General features: G+C 46.0%; 1 protein-coding gene across 1 annotated transcript in view; it reads left to right on the top strand.

The window, feature by feature from the left end:
- The window catches only part of VPS35L (VPS35 endosomal protein sorting factor like), a 102,748-nt gene that overhangs the window by 77,452 nt on the left and 5,287 nt on the right, over positions 1 to 20,009 (top strand). The window contains exons 27-29 of the mRNA XM_088451936.1: positions 4,293 to 4,432; positions 5,735 to 5,900; positions 19,031 to 19,149. Coding sequence (XP_088308062.1) covers positions 4,293 to 4,432; positions 5,735 to 5,900; positions 19,031 to 19,149 — 425 coding nt within the window. The remainder of the gene's footprint in view (positions 1 to 4,292; positions 4,433 to 5,734; positions 5,901 to 19,030; positions 19,150 to 20,009) is intronic.

Genomic DNA, 20,009 nt, shown 5'->3' with positions numbered 1-20,009 from the left:
CGCACTACAGGATTTCTTGCATACACACTGCACAATATGAACGATTTGTCTTTCCCATGCTAAGAAATCGGCCAAATCGTTAGCAATATCGTGTAGTATGTAGGAGTCTTAAAGGACCTGTGTGACCTCCCCTGCAGACTGATGATGGATAAGCCTTAAGTGACAATGTTATGTTAACACAGGATTAAGCCAGTTTAGCAAATCTGAATAGTAGTTAATAAAACTATGGATGTAACTACACACTGGGGGGACAGCAGTTTACAGGTCTGGTCATTTTGCAGATCAAGCTGAAGGAACTCATCACAAGGAGCCCCGTTCATTGTGGTAACCATATAACCACTTGTATAACTTGTACAGTGCGGTCACAATACCACATTGACCCACCCAACCCATCAATGATCTGTTCCGCATCAGAACGCATGGTTGTTTTAATTACCAGATTTCGTTAGAATATTTATTGTCCTATGGAACAATGTTTACTAATGACATGGAGCCTGATGGTTTGTGCCGGTGTGATGGTGACCAACAAGCACTTTACCTGGTTAAAAAAAAATACAGTATGAGAACACTTAGCTCTGACCGGGAACCATGTAATTGTTTTACTCAAAGTGAGTGAGTGCTAGTGACTGCTGTGATTACTTTCTAGTGATGTAATGTGATTTCTCTCCAGGGTGCATTCCCTATGGGCAGACCACTCCTGCAGACATTTACCAGGCACTCTGATATCGTGCACAAAGAATGCTCTGTGATTTATGTGAGGCCCCTATGTGCAGTTATAGGCATTATAGGGTTCAGCACTGTGAGATTGTGCACTAGAGCCTTACACGTAAATTAGGGAAGATGTATTCATTGTGGTTCCGTAACTATTTGTAGTTTCATTGTTCTGAAAAAATTATTGACATATTAGATAAATGAGTCTTTTGTAGAAACGAGACTGTGTAGTACGTCTTGCAGCACTTATAATCTATTTTGTAGTTCTGTAAGTACAGGGCATAAGATAAAATAAATACTGCACTGTAACTGTATGTGAGCAAAAACAAAATCTATTCTGCAGAATGACCTCAGGTGTCTGCCTCCTTATCTGAGTTATGATGATGTCAGATGAGTGACTCTGCTGTGTCTTTCCGCTTGGGGAAACGCGGCGCTCTGCGTCCTGAGTATTGAGACTTTGTAGTTAATGAAAAATGCTTCTACTTGTCTCACAAAAAGCACTTTTTCTCCTAAACTCAGCTTCCAGAAACCGTTCCTGACATCAACCGCATGGACCACTGCCTCCAGAGGCCAGTTTATCATGGAAACGGTAGAATGTGTGCCTGACTCTACCAAGCATAAGCTGTTTAACCAACTGCTTTCTGATGGTCTCAGTGTTCGCTGTATTACAACTTCACAGCAGGAGGCCCCTTCAGCTGCGTCTGCTAGTCAGGAACCTGCTTGGATTTCTTTGTTTTCCCCGGTAATGCTACAGGTAGTGGATAAACTCTCAGCCCCTGTGTCGCTCCACCAGCTGGTGGCCCTTCAGGTATGGCCCAGATTTCCAATGTGATACTGTCCCCTTTGCTGCCTTCTGCTATGGAGCCTCCTTGGATGAAATCTTTTATGCAGTCAGTTCAGGGGTTAGCGCAGGAGTCTGAGTCTTTCAGTCAGATGCTGGACAGAGAGCACGCTTCTAAGCGTAAGCCTTCTAAAAGGGACAGCCCTACACCATTGTCTGATATTGAATCTGACTCTCATGTTCCATCCGACCAGGAGGAAGACATTTCTGTTCCCTCTGATGTGGAGTCTTCTTCTATTCCGGAGGATTCCCAGCCTCAAGTAGACATAGTTTCCTTGATCAAAGCAGTTAAATCAGTTCTCCTAATCAAGTATGCGAAGCCGACCCCTGTGTCCAGTGCTCCAGTTTTTAAACGGCAAAAGAAGGCAGTTTCAGAATGTCCTTCTTCAGCGCAGCTTGAGGACCTTTCGGCGGAGGCTTGGTCCCACCCTAATAGGTGTTTCCTGGTTTCTAAGCGCATTACTTCCTCTTATCCTCTGCCGGCTGCCAATCAGGCTAAATGGGATTCTCCTCCTCCGGTCGATGCGCATGTTGCCCGCCTGGTCAAGAATACCACCCTTCCTTTTTCTAACATGGCATCACTTAAGTATGCGACAGATGGGAAGTTGGAGACTTATCTTAAGTCTATTTGCTCTAATGCGGGCGCAGTAGCTCGCCTAGCCCTTGCGTCTGCCTGGGTTTCCAAAGCTATCAGTCGCTGGGCAGATACCTTGGAGGATGGACTTTTATTAGGTACTCACAGGAATGATCTTTTGTCTCTCGTGGTGCATATCCGGCAGGCGGCTTCTTATCTTGAGGAAGCCACTATAGACACAGGTATACCAACTTCCAAGGTTTTGGCCTCTTCAGTGTCAGCTAGAAGAGCTCTCTGGCTTCGTTCCTGGCATATGGATTCTAATTCTACAAAGGCCCTTGAGGCTCTCTCCTTTTCGGGGATGTTCTCTTTGGTCCAGAATTTGACAGCCTTTCTCCCTTCCAGGGCAGCTCCTAGATCTTCTAATTTTCAGTCCTTTCGTCCGCATGGTAAAGCCAAGGGCTTGTCGTTCTCTAGGTCCCAGGGTTCCTCTGCAAAGGGTTCTAAACCAACAGGTAAGCAACCCTGGTCTACCAGATGCCCGGTTGCTAAGCCAGCCAAAAAGCCTGCTGCATGACGGGGTGGGCCTCCATCTGGGGGACCCTTGAAGTAGTGAGGTTATGGCAAGGAGCACTAGTTAGTGGCCTTAGGATTTTTGTGTTCGAGCCATGGCAGTGGCACACCTTTTAGATGGAAGGATCAGATAACATCTGGTCAATAGGTGCATTAAGTGCAGAGTACAGAAGTTTGAAGCTGTAGAGACTAAGAGGGTATTATCAAAGCTTGAAGAAAGATGAAATTGAGAGAGACAAAATATCAACCAATCGGTTCCTGTCATTTTCCACACACAGCCTGTAAAATTACAGTTACAAGCTGATTGGTTAGTACTTTCGCTCTTAATTTCATTTCTCTCCAAACTTTGATAAATACCCCCCTCAGCCACTTTATATTCAGTCTGAGTATATAAATGGTAACGGCTGCATAAACTAGTGAACGGAGGCTCCTGCGGCACTAGAGTGAGAAATGTGTGGTGGCCAATGCACCCCATATGAAATTAAGTTAATATATCCAAATTGAGGCGTCTCTGCCCTCCTGTCCATCCGCCTCCCCAAATGTTCTGCCTCCATAGAATCATAGTAAAATGACAGTGTGACTTGATGGGATTGGATGGGGGGCACGTTCAAACTAATTGGCAAGAAAGGGTGAACAGGGGAGTGTGTGTTTCCAATCTGTTCTAGTTCTAGTTTTCCAAGCAGACTGTTTGGGAACTTCCATGTGAAGGATTGTCTGTAGAACATTCAAACATGCTAGAAAATTAGACCACTCACTAAAAATAGCAATTCTCAGACTGCACAGTTAAACCAAACAGACAAACAAATGGGAATTCTTCTTTAATTATGCAACAAGAGGACAGACTGCTGTGTGGCTGTAAGTTTAGCATCTTTGGTATTTGCTCTATTTATATCCTGTGAAATATTAATGACTATATCACATGAGTCTTGTTCATCACATACAATTACAGCTCGTACTTCAGAGGCAGCTGACGGATTACCAGCAGTTCATCTCTGTAATGAACCTTTGCTTTCAGAAATGTTCTGCAGGCATAGAGCCCATGTTAGGATCCAAGGCTCCTAGGGCACCACAATCGGTTCATCATTGCTTTTAAGGCTATATAATAGGAAGGAAAATATAACTAGGATCATGGAACAAATAGTTTGAAAATTAAAAATGCGACTTTACAATTGCACAGATTCACAGAGTAAATATGTTACTTTAAAAAAAAAATATGAAGGACGTTATTCAGGACAGAGCAAAAACACATAAAGATTAAAATGTGTCCTGATTTTGTGTATGTGTGTGTGGATAGATATATATATATATAATATGTGGATGTGTATATGTGTGTATATATATATATATATATATATATATATATACACACATATATACCTGCACACATACATATATATATGTATGTATGTATGTGTGCAGGTATATATGTGTGTGTGTGTGTATATATATATATATATATATATATATATATATATATATATATATATATATATATTCTATCTATCTCAATTTGTTTTAAGCTGTATTTACTCAAAATTTGAAATGCAGTTTCGACGTTGTATTAAATTAGAATTTTTTTATTTCTGTCTCCAGCGGATGCCTTCTTCAAAGCTGCAGTGAGCCTTGTCCCGGATGTCCCAAAGACTATTAATATAGAGGGGAAGATGCGTTCATCTGAGGCCTTTCTCCTGGAGTTTCTCAGTAACTTCTTCTCTTCCCTGTTGGTTGTCCCTGTGAGTCTCAGTAACTTATAATAATCATTACTGGTTTTTTTTAATGTTCAGGCTGTTTTCTCAGTTAACACAGAACCAGCATTTCAAAACAAAGGCACAAAGAGAAGCTAAAGCTGGAGATGTGATGGTCACTTTTGTCCTGGTTCCTCCAAAGAATTACACTCTTCCTGTGCATTGCCCTTTAAATACCACCTACCAGGTGTCTGTTTTTAGATAAATGTAACCTATCATCTCGTTAGGAAGCAGTGACATCACTGAGGTATGATTTGATAGGTGGAATTCTCATGCATATTGTTGATTCATCTGACAAAATGGTCACTTCATCTGTGTCTGTGAGCACATTAAACCATACTTACCTAGTCCTCCACAACCCCGGTAGAATGGGCGGATCTTCTGGATCCCACCCACGTCCTAGTGAAGTGGGCGGGATGGTGAGATGATTACTGGGAATCATCTGTCAGTTTGGAGGGGGTGGTGCTAAGATAAAGCAAATTGCATAGTTTTAGCCTGGCCCCCTCCCCACGGACCTGCAATTTGCGTCATTTTGCTGTTAAGGGGGCGGCGCTTAGTGGGGCAAAGAGCCCACCCCCAAAGTAGTCAGCTGCATCTCTACAGGCTTCTCCCAGAGAGGAGATTTTAAAAGTTAGGCAAGTATGCATTAAACCTTTCATAACCTTTTTAAGTAAGCCCACACAGGCCAATGATTTGGACAGTCTATATTTCCAATTCTGTACGCGATAAAATGGGCTTGAGCATCAGGTGCCCACATGATTCAGTCGAAGCCTGTTATAAAGTAAATAAACATTAAATGAAACACTTTTTATTTCAATGCCCTAAAGCACCTGGCATCTGAGGCTTGTTGGCAGTCATCCATTCAGAAGAATCCATGAGATGCAAACTTGTGAAGGTACAGGCTGCAAAATGATGCCCTCCAGCTTATCAGAGCCTCTGTCTTCACTAAGTGTCCGCTCTGCAAGTAGCCAGTGATTGTTAACAAAAATCTGGGGTTTGCAATGTACCTTTGTGTTTGTCATCCAGCATTTTTTTTTTTTTAAATGGGCAACACATTTTTTGAAACAGCTGTCTGTGGAGGTAGGAAGTATTGCCTTTATTAATTCAACAACAAAAGAATACATGTATATTTTATATTTGTACTATATTACTGATTGCATAAAGACAAAATATAGACTTAGTGATGAGTGTTGGACCTGGGGATATAAGGGAAGTGTGTGCTCATTTCTCATTTCCTTTGAATAATATATAGCAGTACTCACCTGCACTGTACAAATGTCTTTTCTGCAGGACCACCCAGAACAAGGGGTCTTGTTTCTGGTTCGAGGCCTTTTAAATGTGATTGAAGATTATACCTGGGAAGATAACAGCGATGATAAAGTTCGGATTTACACCAGCGTGCTGCATCTGCTGGCTGCCTTGAGTCAAGAAAGCTATTTGTATCGCGTAGACAAAGGTATCCCACTCTTAAGTTATTGTTTTTGTTATGGATTGTCACGTATATTGCAACATTATACAGACATTTGCTAGATTGAAGTGCTGACGGCCTGGGGCGAATTGGAAAATATTGTAAAAATGGCCTTTTGTTATAGATGGGCATTTTCCCAGTAGGAGGGGTCAGATTAACAATGAGGCAGGGGCACGTCTCCGTTGTGAGAGTGCCATTCAGAGCTTTGACTACCTGCTGCTGCTAACTTCAGTTCAGTTGTTGCTTGTCTGGATTCTGGAATGTTTGGGCCCTGTTTGAAGAGAGAGAGAGAGCTGCGATTCGCCTTCTGGGCAGATCATGTTTTCCATACCAGCTACAGATCTTTTAAAATGTGTCACTTAATAATGAATACACCTCTGCACTTGCTAGGAGATGTGGGAAAACTTGAACTGTTATAGGGGTCTTTGAGGACCAAGTTTGACCACTGCAAGTTCACCCCCCCCCCCCCCATCCCACCCCCAATCAGTCACAATGTTTAATAATTATACCTCCTTCCGGAGACAATGTGGTCACATAGGCACTTATCTACATGTATGGTGAGATTGCCCCTTGATAACTAAATACTGGGACGAAGTTACTTCTTCGGTATCTGAAGTGATCGGTACCTCCCCCCTCTAGGGATCCGTAATATAGGCTTCTTTGCAAACCCTTCAGATCTCTCTCTAAGCCACAGAATAATTTGTGTGGCCACATTGACAATGCGGCTAAACTATTGTACTTGGCATCTATGGCGTATATAACCGCTTTGCTCCGTGACACTGTGCTGAAATTTCATGTAACCTGGGTTCCCTGGTACTCTACATACTACAGACTGTTGCCCTGTTTGGAATGAAGCTGGTATTCTCCGGACGTGTAGTGTATAGTGTGCTGCATCCCCCCCTCTCTTTTTTAGTTTGTTCTCTTTCTCTCCTTCCAATCCCCCCCCTTCTACCTTTTTCCATTTCATGACTTATTTACCTCTTAAGGTGCATGCACACACAACGATTTTTTGAACAATTATCGTTAACAATATCGGTTTCTTTCATTCAATCATTGAAACAATCGTTCACTTTCTAAGTTAAAACGATTAACGATTATCGTTCATGCGCGTTCACATTTGTAGTTTGTAGTTCAGTCAGACTGACCAACTCAACGATTTTCATTAAGGGAATATGCAAAAATCATTTGTAGTTAAAAAAAATCGTTCATTACAATTAGTAAATGAATGATTTTAGTTAAAGATTTTCGTTCATTTTTCCCTTGAAAAAATTAACGAAAATCGTTTACTAAAATAGTTCATTTACAAAATCGTTGTGTGTGTGTATATGCAGCTTTACAATTTCATTGTTCCTATAGATTTTATTTACTACTTTATAAAATTAATAATTGAATAATAATTAAGCCGTACACATTCTTTACTGGGTTTATTGCTTCATTTACAATATAATGTACATGTTATATGACTGTTCTTTATTTTTGAATGCTGTATTCTCTTTTAACTATGTTTATAAATAAAGAGATTTTAAAAAATATATATATACCTCCTTCCACCCCAATCAGCCCCATAATTAAGTAGGCCTATTTATTAAAAATGAATGCTATTTGCCTCAGCATTAAATTAATAGCTTTCACATTTAATAAATAAACTTACAACCCATTTAATAAATAGGCAAGAAAAAAATGTCATTAAATGATAAATGGCGCTGCCCAGTAAACCATATGAAAAAAGATAAAAATAAAATGAGGTATTTTATCTTGTATAATGAGGTATTTAATTTCTTGTATAAAAAAAACTTGCATCAGGTGTGGTTTATAGCTACATAGCAAACATAGGGTAGCAGTAGAATATAATAGATAAGAATGAGATCCAGAAAATATGTACCTGTAGAACACACAACCACCTATATGAAAATGTAGCTCACAGCGAGGCGAAGTGGCTGTTAGTGTAGGTAGAACACTGTAATAGGTGGCAGAACAAATAAGGCAGAGCCATAACTAGACTTTTTGGTGCCCAGTGCCAGAAAGAGCATTGGCACCCCCCCAAATAGGGACATAACACACCCAAAAAAGGGGAAATGCTTCATGGGGAAGGGCCAGGGAAGAGATAGCGGAGGCCAGGAGATGCTGGGGATAAAATAAGAGGAAGTTACAAGTGAGAATGATAATCAGGAAAACTGACAGGCCCAACCAGCGCCCCCTGCCCTGCGGTGCCCTGTGCCATGGTCGCACTACTCTAGTTACGGCCCCGAAATAAGGTGTAACAATCTGTGGCTGTCAGAAAATGATAATAAAACCATAACCTAATGGTTATCACAATTATAAAAAAGGCCCCACTTATGTAGGCTCAGTTCACCAGAACTGAAAGTCGATGCAAAGTAACCAGTATTTCATAAATACATGCATTGTGAAAAAGAAGATCCTACCGCCAACTGTAGAGAGGAGCCGCAGGTGTTAGAACGAAGAAATGCAGAGGTGCCGGTTTACCCTGCACGTGGCTTCTAAGGCTTTACCAGTTGAGGTTTGTCCTTCTAAGGGGGTCAGAAGTCTGGGTGGCACAGGAGTACACCAACGCGTTTCGAGACACTTGCTGGTCTCTTTCGCAAGTGAACACACTTACCATCTCTTAGAAGCTATGGTAGCATCTCCTGTGTGTGCCCCCATGCCTTTGTATCATTCCCCAGTGTACATAGCGGAAGGAAGTGGTGGAGTAATAATGAAGGGAGATAAGATGAGGAGTGCAGATTCCTGACCTGTTCCTTTACTCTCAGATGCATGCAATAAGACGGCTGGTTCCAGGACAGAAAGTCAGCGACCAGGAAGAATACCACCCAAAGCGGACATTTTTTAAAGGTTTTATTTAAAGAAAAATAAAAAAATGGTTGCTTTTAGCCTACCAGTTAATCTGCTGGGGAGACCCCCTGGACAATGCTTCCCTGTGTAGAACCACAGTGAGTCAGATTTACCTAATCAGAAATGACATTGCACAAGATAATAAGAAGTGAACGAGTTACACTTGGCTGCGATCATTTGTTAGAACCCTGGGTATCGCACCCTTTCCTTAGCGAGTACTGAGAGAGGGTCTGCACTGGTGTCTTTCAGTCGCTAGCTGTTCCACATTGCAGTATTCTCCATCTTCATCCCGAAATCCTATATAGTTCTTCTAGGATATTACATATTAGCAAGCAATGTCAGTACACTCTGTTTTTGGCTTCCTTCTTGTTTTCACCAGAAATTGCATAAGCTCAAAGCAGAGTTATCAATTTTCTTTGTCTTTGGATACAATGGAAAACTGTTGGTTGATAATAACTGTACCTAAAAGGATGATCTGTGTTGTCTAAATGGTAGTAAAGAACTCCAAGTCTTTGGTGTAAACACAGCCAAAAAGACAAAGCAATATACATATTTAGGGGATGTAGTCAGGAAGCCGATGGTCAAAATACCGACCGCCGGCTTCCCGTCTGTATAATCCCGGCAAGGTACTAAATCCCGATGCCTGTCGTTAGACCTATGCCGAGAGCCCGACACCCGGCGTACCAAACGAAGGTAAGCCGGCGCGGACAGCCGCGGGGGTGGGAGGGTAAGGTTTTAGGGCCCCCGAGGGGACTTAGGGTTAGGCACCCCCAGGGAGGGTTAGGTTTAGGCTAGGGGAAGGTGGAGAGTTAGGGTTAGGCACCCCTGAGGGGAGGTTAGGCGGTAATACCTACTGCACCCGTATTTCTACTTCAGGGTCCATAGGGTATCCACAGGATACCTTGGGGTATAGGTGTGACGTCAGTCATCGGGCACCAAAGAGTTAAGCTTTCAGCCTCCCAGGATGCACTAGGTCCCCCTCCTATACCCCGCCCCCGAGCCAAGGCATCTCAGTTTAATTTGGTGCCCGGCCGTAGTCTGAGGCACCTGCTAGAGGGGGGCTTAGAAGAGTCCCTGAAGCTTTTTCTTCATGCAGCTGTGGCTGCACATCTGGATGAACAGCATGGACAGTCAGTCCTGACGTCCATGCTGTCTTCCCTACACCCCGCCGGTACCAGAACGCCGGTACTGATCCGGGGATGCTGGTGGACATCTGGGGTCACAGCTAGCGGTGACCCCAGATGTTCCGGACCATGGCCGGATTCAAGGGGGACAGAGGTAAGCAGCGGGGTCCCGCGGGGGGTCCCCGCTGATCACATGGTCCTAAGTCCCCAGGCAGGGGGCTCCCTGGGGACTGGCTGCAGCGTGGAGCCAGGCGACCAACCTGCGCTTCCACTACCCCCTGGGACAGCGGACCGCAGCAGAGCGGTAGCGCTGCGGCGTCCCAGGGGTTAAATGCATGCCAGGGGAGCGCGCCTTCCCTGTCTCACAGCCGGCGTCTCCCCCGCTGCACACAGCCCTCTCTGCACACTTGCCGACTGGTCCTGTAGCAGCGCTCCTCCCCCAGGCCAGCCTCCTCTCTGCTCCTCGGTGGCCATCTTTTCTGAAGCATGGTGAACGCTGCTGGAAGCCTGCATTGGAAGCATCGTGGTCTGGGTCCCCCCGCATATCTCCCCTCCGCTGTGGTCAGGTCTGTGTATGCAGCGCTGTGTCCTACCAGGCCCTGTGTCTGTGTAGTTGAGTGATCAGCGCTGTTAGTGCAGGAATTGTTATTTCTCTGCATTGTATGTGACTGTGCTAGTGCTGCCTGTAACTTTTCTTCTCTAAACTGTCAGCTTTATTACTGTCCCTGTTCTTTCTGCTAAAGCCCTTGCGGTGCGGTGCTGCAGGGTGGTCTCTCGCCTCTTAAATATATAATTGGTGAGAGGGGTCACATACGTGGTGCCATCATGTCTGAAAGTGATTTTCCCCTCCGGCTACAGTGTACTACGTGTAAAGTACCGTTAGCAGAGGGGGAGGGTAGCGCGGAGGGCCTCTGCCGGCAGTGTTTGTCTATGGCGCGGCCTCTTACGGTTACTGCACCGGTACAGGAGCCGCCCTGGGCTTGTTTCGCTCAAGCGCTTACAGCCTTAGTGGGCCAGTTAGCTCCGCAGCCCGCGTTTACACCGATGGGTTTGTCCCAGCAGTCAGTGGTGTCGTCACCCATGCAGGGTTTCCCACGATAATTGGTGGTACCCCACAGTCTCCCTATTTCCCCGCTCGCGGTTTCTCAGGAGCCAGCGTGGGTTAACTCCCTGACGAGTTCTGTACAGCACTTGTCGGATGTGTTGCAAGGGGAGTCTGTGATGCGGCCGCATAAACGGCCGGTGGCGTCTCTGTCGGCTCCTTATGAGGATGACGAGGGGACGTCTGATGATGGGGAGATTCTGGTTCCTTAAGATCAGGAACCTCTCCATGCTAAGGACGCTGATGCTAAGTCCAAAGTATATATTCCTGGACTTATTCGGGCGGTCCGCACAGCCTTGGTGATTGAGGACGAAGTTCCTCCAGCGGCTAAATCTAAGTATGCCTTTTTCAAAGATGTGAAGGGCGATGCCACAGTCTTTCCTCTTTCGGGTCAGTTGGTGGACCATTTAGAGGAGGCGTGGAAACAGCCTGGCAAAAGATACCAGCCGCATTTTATTTTATTTCTCTACTCTATATGTTAGTATGTCCTACAGTTCTATGTTATCTGTTACATGTTGTAAGTCAGTGTTTTTTAAATAGTTAGCATGATCAATAAACCTGCATTATAATTATCACTGCTTATTTCATTTATTTAGTATCTATAGGATGTGCTAGAGGTTTTTCTTTTATCCACTATATCTATCAGGGAGGGTGAGCCCCCTTTTTCCTTCCTCTAAAAGCGATACCTATAGGATCTGTAAATATTAGCGCTACCTTCATTTTTGTTTTTTTCCCTATACACCAGCCGCAGAGACGCCTGGCGGTGGCTTATCCGTTCGCGGATAATTATTTTGCAAAGTGGGAATCCCCTCCACAGGTGGATTCTCACGTGACCCGTCTTGTCCGTAGTGCCACATTGTCGATGCCATCCATGTCCTCCCTTAAGGATGCTACGGACCGCAAGGTGGAGATCTGCCTGAAGTCCGCTTATTCCCTTGCTGGGGGGGGCAGCACGGCCGGCTATGGCCATTTGCTGGGTTGCCAGAGCGATGGAGCGCTGGGCGGATTCATTAGAGGCTTCTTTTGATTCCGACTGTCCGGCCGAACAGGCGGAGTTGATTGGCAATCTCCGTGATTCGGCCACCTACATCAACGAGGCGGCCCTAGACATTAGTACTCTGGTGTCTAGGATTTCTTCAGCAGCGGTAGCTGCTCGTCGCACCTTGTGGCTGCGATCCTGGAAGGCGGACGCAGATTCCAAAAAGGGTCTGGAGGCGTTGCCGTTTACCGGAGAAGTTCTCTTCGGTCCGGATCTGGATAAGATTGTGGCCACGCTGGCGGCAACCAAATCGGCTTGTCTCCCGTCGGCCGCTGCTCCTTCTGGTTCTGGACCATCGTCCTTTCGGTCATCTAGGGCCCAGGGCAGGCCCAAACCACAGTCGTTTCCTCGACAGGCTGGCCCTAAGAAATCGGTCAAGCCCCGGAAGCAGACATGGAGTACCAGACGTCCGGCCCCCAAGCCAGATGACAAGCCTGCGGCCTGACGGTCCGGGCCTCCCTTTGGGGGATCCCAGGGTGGGAGGCCGCCTGCTGCAGTTCGCCCAGTGTTGGTCGACCACTACGACAGACACTTGGGTTCTGGAGGTGGTCTCCCACGGGTACGCCCTCTCCTTCCGGCACAGACCCCCGGCTCGATTCTTCACCACGGGTCTACCATCAGACCGGAACAAGGCTACGGAGCTGCGGAAGGTATTGCACACTATGCTCCAGGCTGGAGTTTATAGTGCCTGTTCCATTCTCCCAGAGGGGCCAGGGTTTCTATTCAAATCTTTTTTTGGTACAGAAACCCAATGGGTCGTATCGTCCGATTCTCAACCTCAAAGCACTCAACAGGTCTTTGCGGGTACCGAAGTTTCGGATGGAGACCCTACGGTCCATCATTCTGGCGCTGGAACCTGGGGACTACATGGTGTCATTGGACATACAGGACGCTTACCTGCATGTCCCTATTCTTTTGCGCCATCAACAGTTCCTCAGGTTTGCAATCCGCAGCGACCACTTCCAGTTTCGGGCGTTACCTTTTGGCCTGGCGACAGCACCACGTGTGTTCACCAAGGTGATGGCGGTCATGGCGGCTTCTCTGCAGCTGCAGGGAGTCCGCATGTTGCCGTACTTGGACGACCTGTTATTGGTGGCAGGATCTCCAGAGCTCCTGTTACGCCACTTGGACCTGACCATTGCACTGCTGCAACGGCACGGCTGGCTAATCAACTGGCAGAAGTCCACTCTAATCCCGTCTCGGAGGATTCTGCATCTTGGAGCCTTATTGGACTCGGGACAGCAAAGGATCTTCGTGACGGAGGACAAGATCTCTGCTTTACAGTCAAGGGTGCACAGTTGTCTGCACAGCCGCCGGGTGTCCCTACACTCGGCGATGAGGTTACTGGGCTCCATGGTGTCGGTGTTCGACATGGTGGAATACGCCCAGTTTCACTCCAGACCTCTGCAGCACCTGATCCTGTCCAAGTGGAACGGGCTGCCTCAGTCTCTGAAGTCCCAGACGATTGTGCTCACCCCGGAAGTTCGCCTGTCCCTTGCTTGGTGGTTACAGACGACCCACCTCAACAAGGGACGTCCGTTCTGGGTTCTAAATTGGGTCCTGTTGACAACGGACGCCAGTCTTCAGGGCTGGGGAGCGGTTTTGGGTCCACACTTGTTCCAGGGCAGGTGGACGCCGACAGAAGCGGTGCTTCCCATAAATATCTTGGAAATCCGTGCGGTCTTCAATGCTCTCCAGCAGGCACATCGGTTTCTCCAGGGTCACCCGGTACAGGTCTAGTCGGACAACGCTACCACCGTGGCCTACATAAACAGGCAAGGAGGAACCCGCAGTCGGGCGGCTCTCGTAGAGGTCTCTCGGATCCTGGTTTGGGCGGAGCGCAATCTTTCGGCCATATCAGCGGTCTTCATCCCGGGAGTGCTAAATTGGGAGGCGGACTTTCTAAGTCGCCAGGACGTTCATCCGGGGGAATGGTCCCTGCACCCGGACGTTTTTCAACTGCTGGTGGACAGGTGGGGTCTTCCAGAGATCGACCTCATGGCGTCCGGCACAACAACAAGTTGCCGGTGTACAGGTCTCGCACAAGAGACGAAGGGGCGTCTCTGGTGGATGCTCTGTCCGTCCGGTGGACGTTCCGGTTCGCATACCTGTTCCCTCCGGTCTCCCTTCTTCCACGGGTAATCCGGAAATTCAAACAGGAAGGAGGGACGCTCCTGTTGATAGCTCCCGCGTGGCCCAGAAGGCACTGGTTCTCAGACCTTCAGGGTCTGTCCGTGGTCAGTCCTCTGCGGTTGCCGCTACGACCGGACCTTCTGTCTCAGGGTCTTTGTCTTCACCCGGACCTGACTCGGCTGTCTTTGACGGCGTGGCTGTTGAGACTGCCATGCTGAGGTCCCGGGGGTTTTCCAGCTCTGTGGTGCGTACCATGTTGCGAGCTCGGAAACCGTCTTCCGCGAGGATATACCATCGCGTGTGGCATACGTTCTTCCAGTGGTGTCGACCGAGAGGTTATGCACCGCGGGAGTTTCGTCTGTCTCGGATTCTCGCCTTCCTACAAGCGGGACTAGATCATGGGCTTCGCCTTGCTTCTTTGAAGGTACAGGTTTCGGCCCTGTCTGTCTGGTTTCGCCGTAGGATTGCTACAATCCCGGATGTGCGCACCTTTATGCAAGGTGTTGTCCGCATTCAGCCGCCCTTTGTTCCACCTGTGGCGCCTTGGGATTTGGCTGTGGTCCTGAGGGCTCTCCAAGGACCGCCGTTTGAACCACTGGGCTCAGTGGATCTTAAATGGCTAACAGCTAAGACTGTTTTCCTTCTGGCTATTGCTTCGGCCAGACGTGTTTCTGAGTTAGCGGCTCTTTCTTGTAGACCCCCTTTCTTGGTTTTTCATGGGAACAGGGCAGTGCTCCGCACTCGGCCCGAGTTTCTTCCCAAAGTTGTTTCCCAGTTTCATGTTAACGAGGAAATCGTTGTTCCGGCCTTTAACTCACCGGGTCTTTCCGTAGGTGAGGCCTCTTTGGATGTTGTGCGGGCCTTAAGGACTTATGTTGACCGCACTTCTTCGTTTAGGAAGTCGGACGCTTTGTTTGTCCTCTATGGCTTCCGTAAAAAGGGTTGGCCAGCTTCAAAGCAAACTTTGGCAGCCTGGATCCGTATGGCTATTTCTGAAGCTTATCTTCATGAAGGCCTGCCGGTTCCTCCTTCTGTGAAGGCTCATTCCACTAGGTCTGTGGGTCCTTCATGGGCAGCTCGACGTGGTGCCTCTGCAGTCCAGATCTGCAAGGCTGCTACGTGGTCCTCTGTCCATACCTTCGTGAGGTATTACAGGTTTGACACCTTCGCCTCTCAGGATGCTTCCTTCGGGCGGCGGATTCTCCTTTCTGCACAGGAGCGTCCCCACCCTTAAAGGATACTGCTTTGGGACATCCCCAAGGTATCCTGTGGATACCCTATGGACCCTGAAGTAGAAAATATGAGATATGGTAAGAACTTATCCTTGTTATCTCTATTTCTACGAAGTCCATAGGGTTCCACAGGACTCCCGCCCTGTCGCACCTGTGCTGCAGATGGGCTTTGCTCTGGTCACCGGTTTTCCGTCTCCCTCTGGTGAGAATGTGATTCTTGTATGTGTCCAGATCTTTGTTCTCTCTCTTCCTTCTCCTCCTCCGGCCTATGGCTTGGTAACTAACTGAGATGCCTTGGCTCGGGGGCGGGGTATAGGAGGGGGACCTAGTGCATCCTGGGAGGCTGAAAGCTTAACTCTTTGGTGCCCGATGACTGATGTCACACCTATACCCCAAGGTATCCTGTGGAACCCTATGGACTTCGTAGAAATAGAGATAACAAGGATAAGTTCTTACCATATCTCATATTTTAGTCAGAGCTGCAGGAACTATGTACAAACCAATAAAATAAAGTTGTAGCTGGAAGATATATTATTTAGTACATGTCTGGGAGCAGGGGAACTACTAAGTGTAATAACTGAATCATTATTTCAACATTTATGTAAAGTGTCCTCTATATTTCAGCTAGTTATACGAGCAAAATTTCTTAAAATGCAATAAATAGCTTTAGCTACCTACCGATGTCACTGATGGGAAGTACATATCTCGTTGGCTGTGATTATTAGTTGTCAGTAAATACAGACAGTGAGTTCCTATGTCCCGGCTCATCGGGCTGTTTATACACAAGTACTTGCACTTGGCAGGTCTCTGTACCAGCTGTTGCTTACAATTGGCATGTCTCTGAGGAACCCAAAATGAAATCCTTTGTAGTTGGCTAATCTCCCTATAACCTAATACAGCTTCGGTGTGCACTGCTAATCCCGGCTTCATGGTCATTTGGGAGCTATTGTGCTCATCTGGAAAATCCTAAATCAGCAAACAATAGATGGTTACTTACCAATGCATAAAACAATCAGCAAGCTGCAGCCAAATGAAATGTACACAAACACGTTGCAGTAATACAAAACATCCCGGATGAAGGACATTTATTTCCTCTTGGAAGACCTTTATTAAGTGCTTTACTCAGTTTTCAGGAACATGCAGGTTGTATATTAACAGAAGTTGTATTTAATCTTTCTTTGTTTCTTATTTTACTGTGCACATACAATTTCTATAGACTTAAGCTGGGTACACACTTTTTCGATTACAGGCTGATTGGGTAAAACTCTCCCGATCAGCCGTGCAGTCTGTCCCCAGTGTGACCCCCTGTCAGCTGCCTGTGAGCTGCGTGCTCATTGTGTTCTGGCTTCTATGGGATCAGGGGGCCGGGCCGAAAAATTTGAAAGAAAACTTTCGATGCGACTTCCCGATCCTGACCGTTGTAGGAGCGTTAAAAGCCGTATATTGGCTAGCGCTCCTGCATCGGGACAGTGTACACACCTATACAATCCAACGGCCGTTCTATCGATATCGAAAGAACGGACCGACAATTGTATAGGTGTGTACCCAGCTTTACACAGGGCTTTATCTAGGGGGAGAAGAGGGATAATAAGGCGGCTGCGGAAACGTCAGGGGTTTTATATAATTGCAGGGATAGGATTGTGTTACGTGGCTTCACCCAATAGCAAGACATCCAGTGGGTGATGTCACTGCCTATTGGCTTTGGCAGAGCCGTGAATTGCGACAATCAGTCACAGATGATGTGCTTTTCCTTGAACTCTCCCCGGTACTCTAGGACACGATGTGCAACAAAAGCTGCACAATGTGTCAGAAGATCTATCGTGCACGATCGAAAGACTTGCCGATCTTTATATCGTGCAGGATAGCAGACAGATGCCTGCATGGATCAGGGAGATCCATGATGCATGCATCTGTCTGTAAAAACATAAACACAGATGCACAGAAGGGATCAGTGAGACCCGTCCGTGCTGCTGTGTTTTTAAAAAAAAATTAAAACCTGTGTAAAAAGAAAAATGCCGTGGCACCTCTTACAAAAGAGCAACCAGCCCCAGGCTTTAGTGACCCAGTGCTGTTTGTGCACTGTGTCTTCATGCTTGCAGCACGGATCTCCCTGATCCAAGCCTGCAAGCATCGTATGCGGATCCGAACGACCTATCGTACAGGCATGAACACTGTACGATATGCCGCCGGATCGTGTACGAGATTGGCAGATTTTTCCTGCAGCAGCAAGATCTGAAGATGCGATGTACGAGCCGCGGGTACGCACATCGGTATCGTGAGTGGACACTCAAGATTTGGACATTTTTTAGATGATTTGCCGTTCCGATGTGTCGAAATTGGGCGAATCGTGTAAAATATCGTCTAGTGTGTAGGTACCTTGAGTGTTGTGTCTCAGTGAAGGCAGGCAATGTAATCTCCTTCTGTGTTATTATCTCTCTAATATACCACAGCTGAAGATGAAGAAAATAAGTATGCAGCTACGGTTTCCTTTTATTTTGAATGTTTTATGTAACATACCTACTGAACCTGTCATTTATATTCCGCCTTTCTAACTATTCATACAGATCAGTGAGACAAAATGGTGACCGCTGCAAACTTATTACCTAAAATGATGTGTAGATTTAGCATATTGAGTCGTTGTACACAGAATATCTGTAATGATGCACCTGGTTTTGGCCATATATGGGAAAAGGTCATTTCTCACAATGTTACCTTTACCTCTGAGGTGGGAGGAAGTTATTAGTAAAAGCATCATATACTACACAGCACAGTGGTTTGACTTTGCTATTGTACATGGTTCATACAACGTTTGTCAACAACTGTAACTAAATGGTCATATGGAAAAGGAAGCACCATGTACATGATATTCTGTAGCACGCCACATCCTAATCACAATTAATGCTAACTGACATAGGCAAAGGATTATCTGTGTGCATACATTCTACACACCTCATGCTGGACAAGAGATAACAGGGTGCATCATAGAGCTATCACTTAGTATGGAACTTATGTTCTGTAATATGAAGCAATAAGTATGCAAGGATTAGTTCTGTCCTACTGCAAAGGGCATTAGGCAGCATTTGTGACAAGCAGCAAAACCATTGCTAGAGAGACCCCTAATGCACTCACTATATAAACGACAGGGTTCTCCAATAGTGCCGCATACAATATTGTAGTAGGGTATAAAGGTAACACCAAATGGCTATATTCCTGGCCACTGAGTGTGTGTGTCCTATAATATATGGTGGTGTACACGAGAAAGGCCATAAATCCATTCATTGGAACTATGTGAAGACTAGGCTGCTTAGGCTGACCAGAGAATTAGAGAGCACCATTAAATCTATTATACCTATGGGCCTACTTCTTCAACGACGTATTGCTATGTAACTGACAGTGTAACTAATAAGCATTAAGCTGTATAAATAACGTTATCTATCTCCTTACTGATCCAGAGGACGGCGCTTAGCCCTTCTGAGCGCGTGCACTGGCAGCAGAGATTTGTTAGGAATTATCACAGAGCTCAGGAGAGTGGAATGCGGACGCCTACAGTGTATGGGACTTGCAATGCTGGGCTTCTACTCTCTGCACATACTGTACACGCCTGGTAACACACATACTTTATCTCTTTTTACCTGTAGTTGATTCCAATGATAATCTGTATGGTGGGGACTCCAAATTCTTGGCAGAAATAAACAAGTTGTGCGACACTCTCATAGGACAGATTTTGGAGCACCTGAAAGCTCTTGGGAAGGAAAAGGTAGGTCCCGCTCTGTGGAAGCTATTCCGTTTTGCTGGTAATATAATCCATCAAATAATATATGTTCAGTTTAGATGTCGTCCATGTTCTATCTGATTCCCAGCAATAAGTAAAGGAGGTACATTAACACAAGCGTTGTTTACAGAGCTGCTTAATATTGTTTAAACTATTTTAGTAATTGAGTCACTACATTGCTGTATCCTATTATTCATTTTGGTACTAGAAAGCTGATACATGAAGACTGAAATATAGTTTGAGTGTCAGCATAACTTGCCCGCCTCACTGCCCATATAGTAATCCGGGATCTCCTGTTAGCCTCCTATAGTGTCATTAGGTCCAGCTCAGAGTAATTTGTAGCCTAGTTCTCTGACTGTGTTGGTTTTGTAGAGTTTGATTCCACAAAGTGCACTTTGAAAACGGCACTGATAGTGCAGCTGTGTTGTCCGACTCACAATGACCTAATCGGATAATCAGAAACAGATTGTCCTGTTACGCCTTAAGGGAGATGAACATTACATGAACTGTGAATGATCTCCCATGTTACATAATTCCTGGTTCTCCCACTCCTCGCTGTGAATTCACTATACGCTGTCACACTGATCCTATCACCGCAGTCATTATGATGTTTTAGCATTGGAAGAGAGTTATTGGCGTGGTGTCCCTATCAATAGCTCTACAGCTGTGTCAGACAGACTGCTCTGTTATGTGATCTATAGTAGGAAGGCAATTTTCCATAGCTCAATCTAAACTGAATTTTTGTACACTTGCAACAGCAATATTTACATTTGTATTGACACACACACTTATAATATGTGTGTGTGCAAATACAATTGGAAACCACTTTATTAGGTACACCAGCT

Source organism: Taudactylus pleione, unplaced genomic scaffold, assembly GCF_031769625.1.
Source record: "Taudactylus pleione unplaced genomic scaffold, aTauple2 ptg000032l, whole genome shotgun sequence".
Taxonomy (NCBI): Eukaryota; Metazoa; Chordata; class Amphibia; order Anura; family Myobatrachidae; genus Taudactylus; species Taudactylus pleione.
Note: the sequence above shows the minus strand (reverse complement) of the source record. Positions and strands in the feature narration are given on the sequence as shown.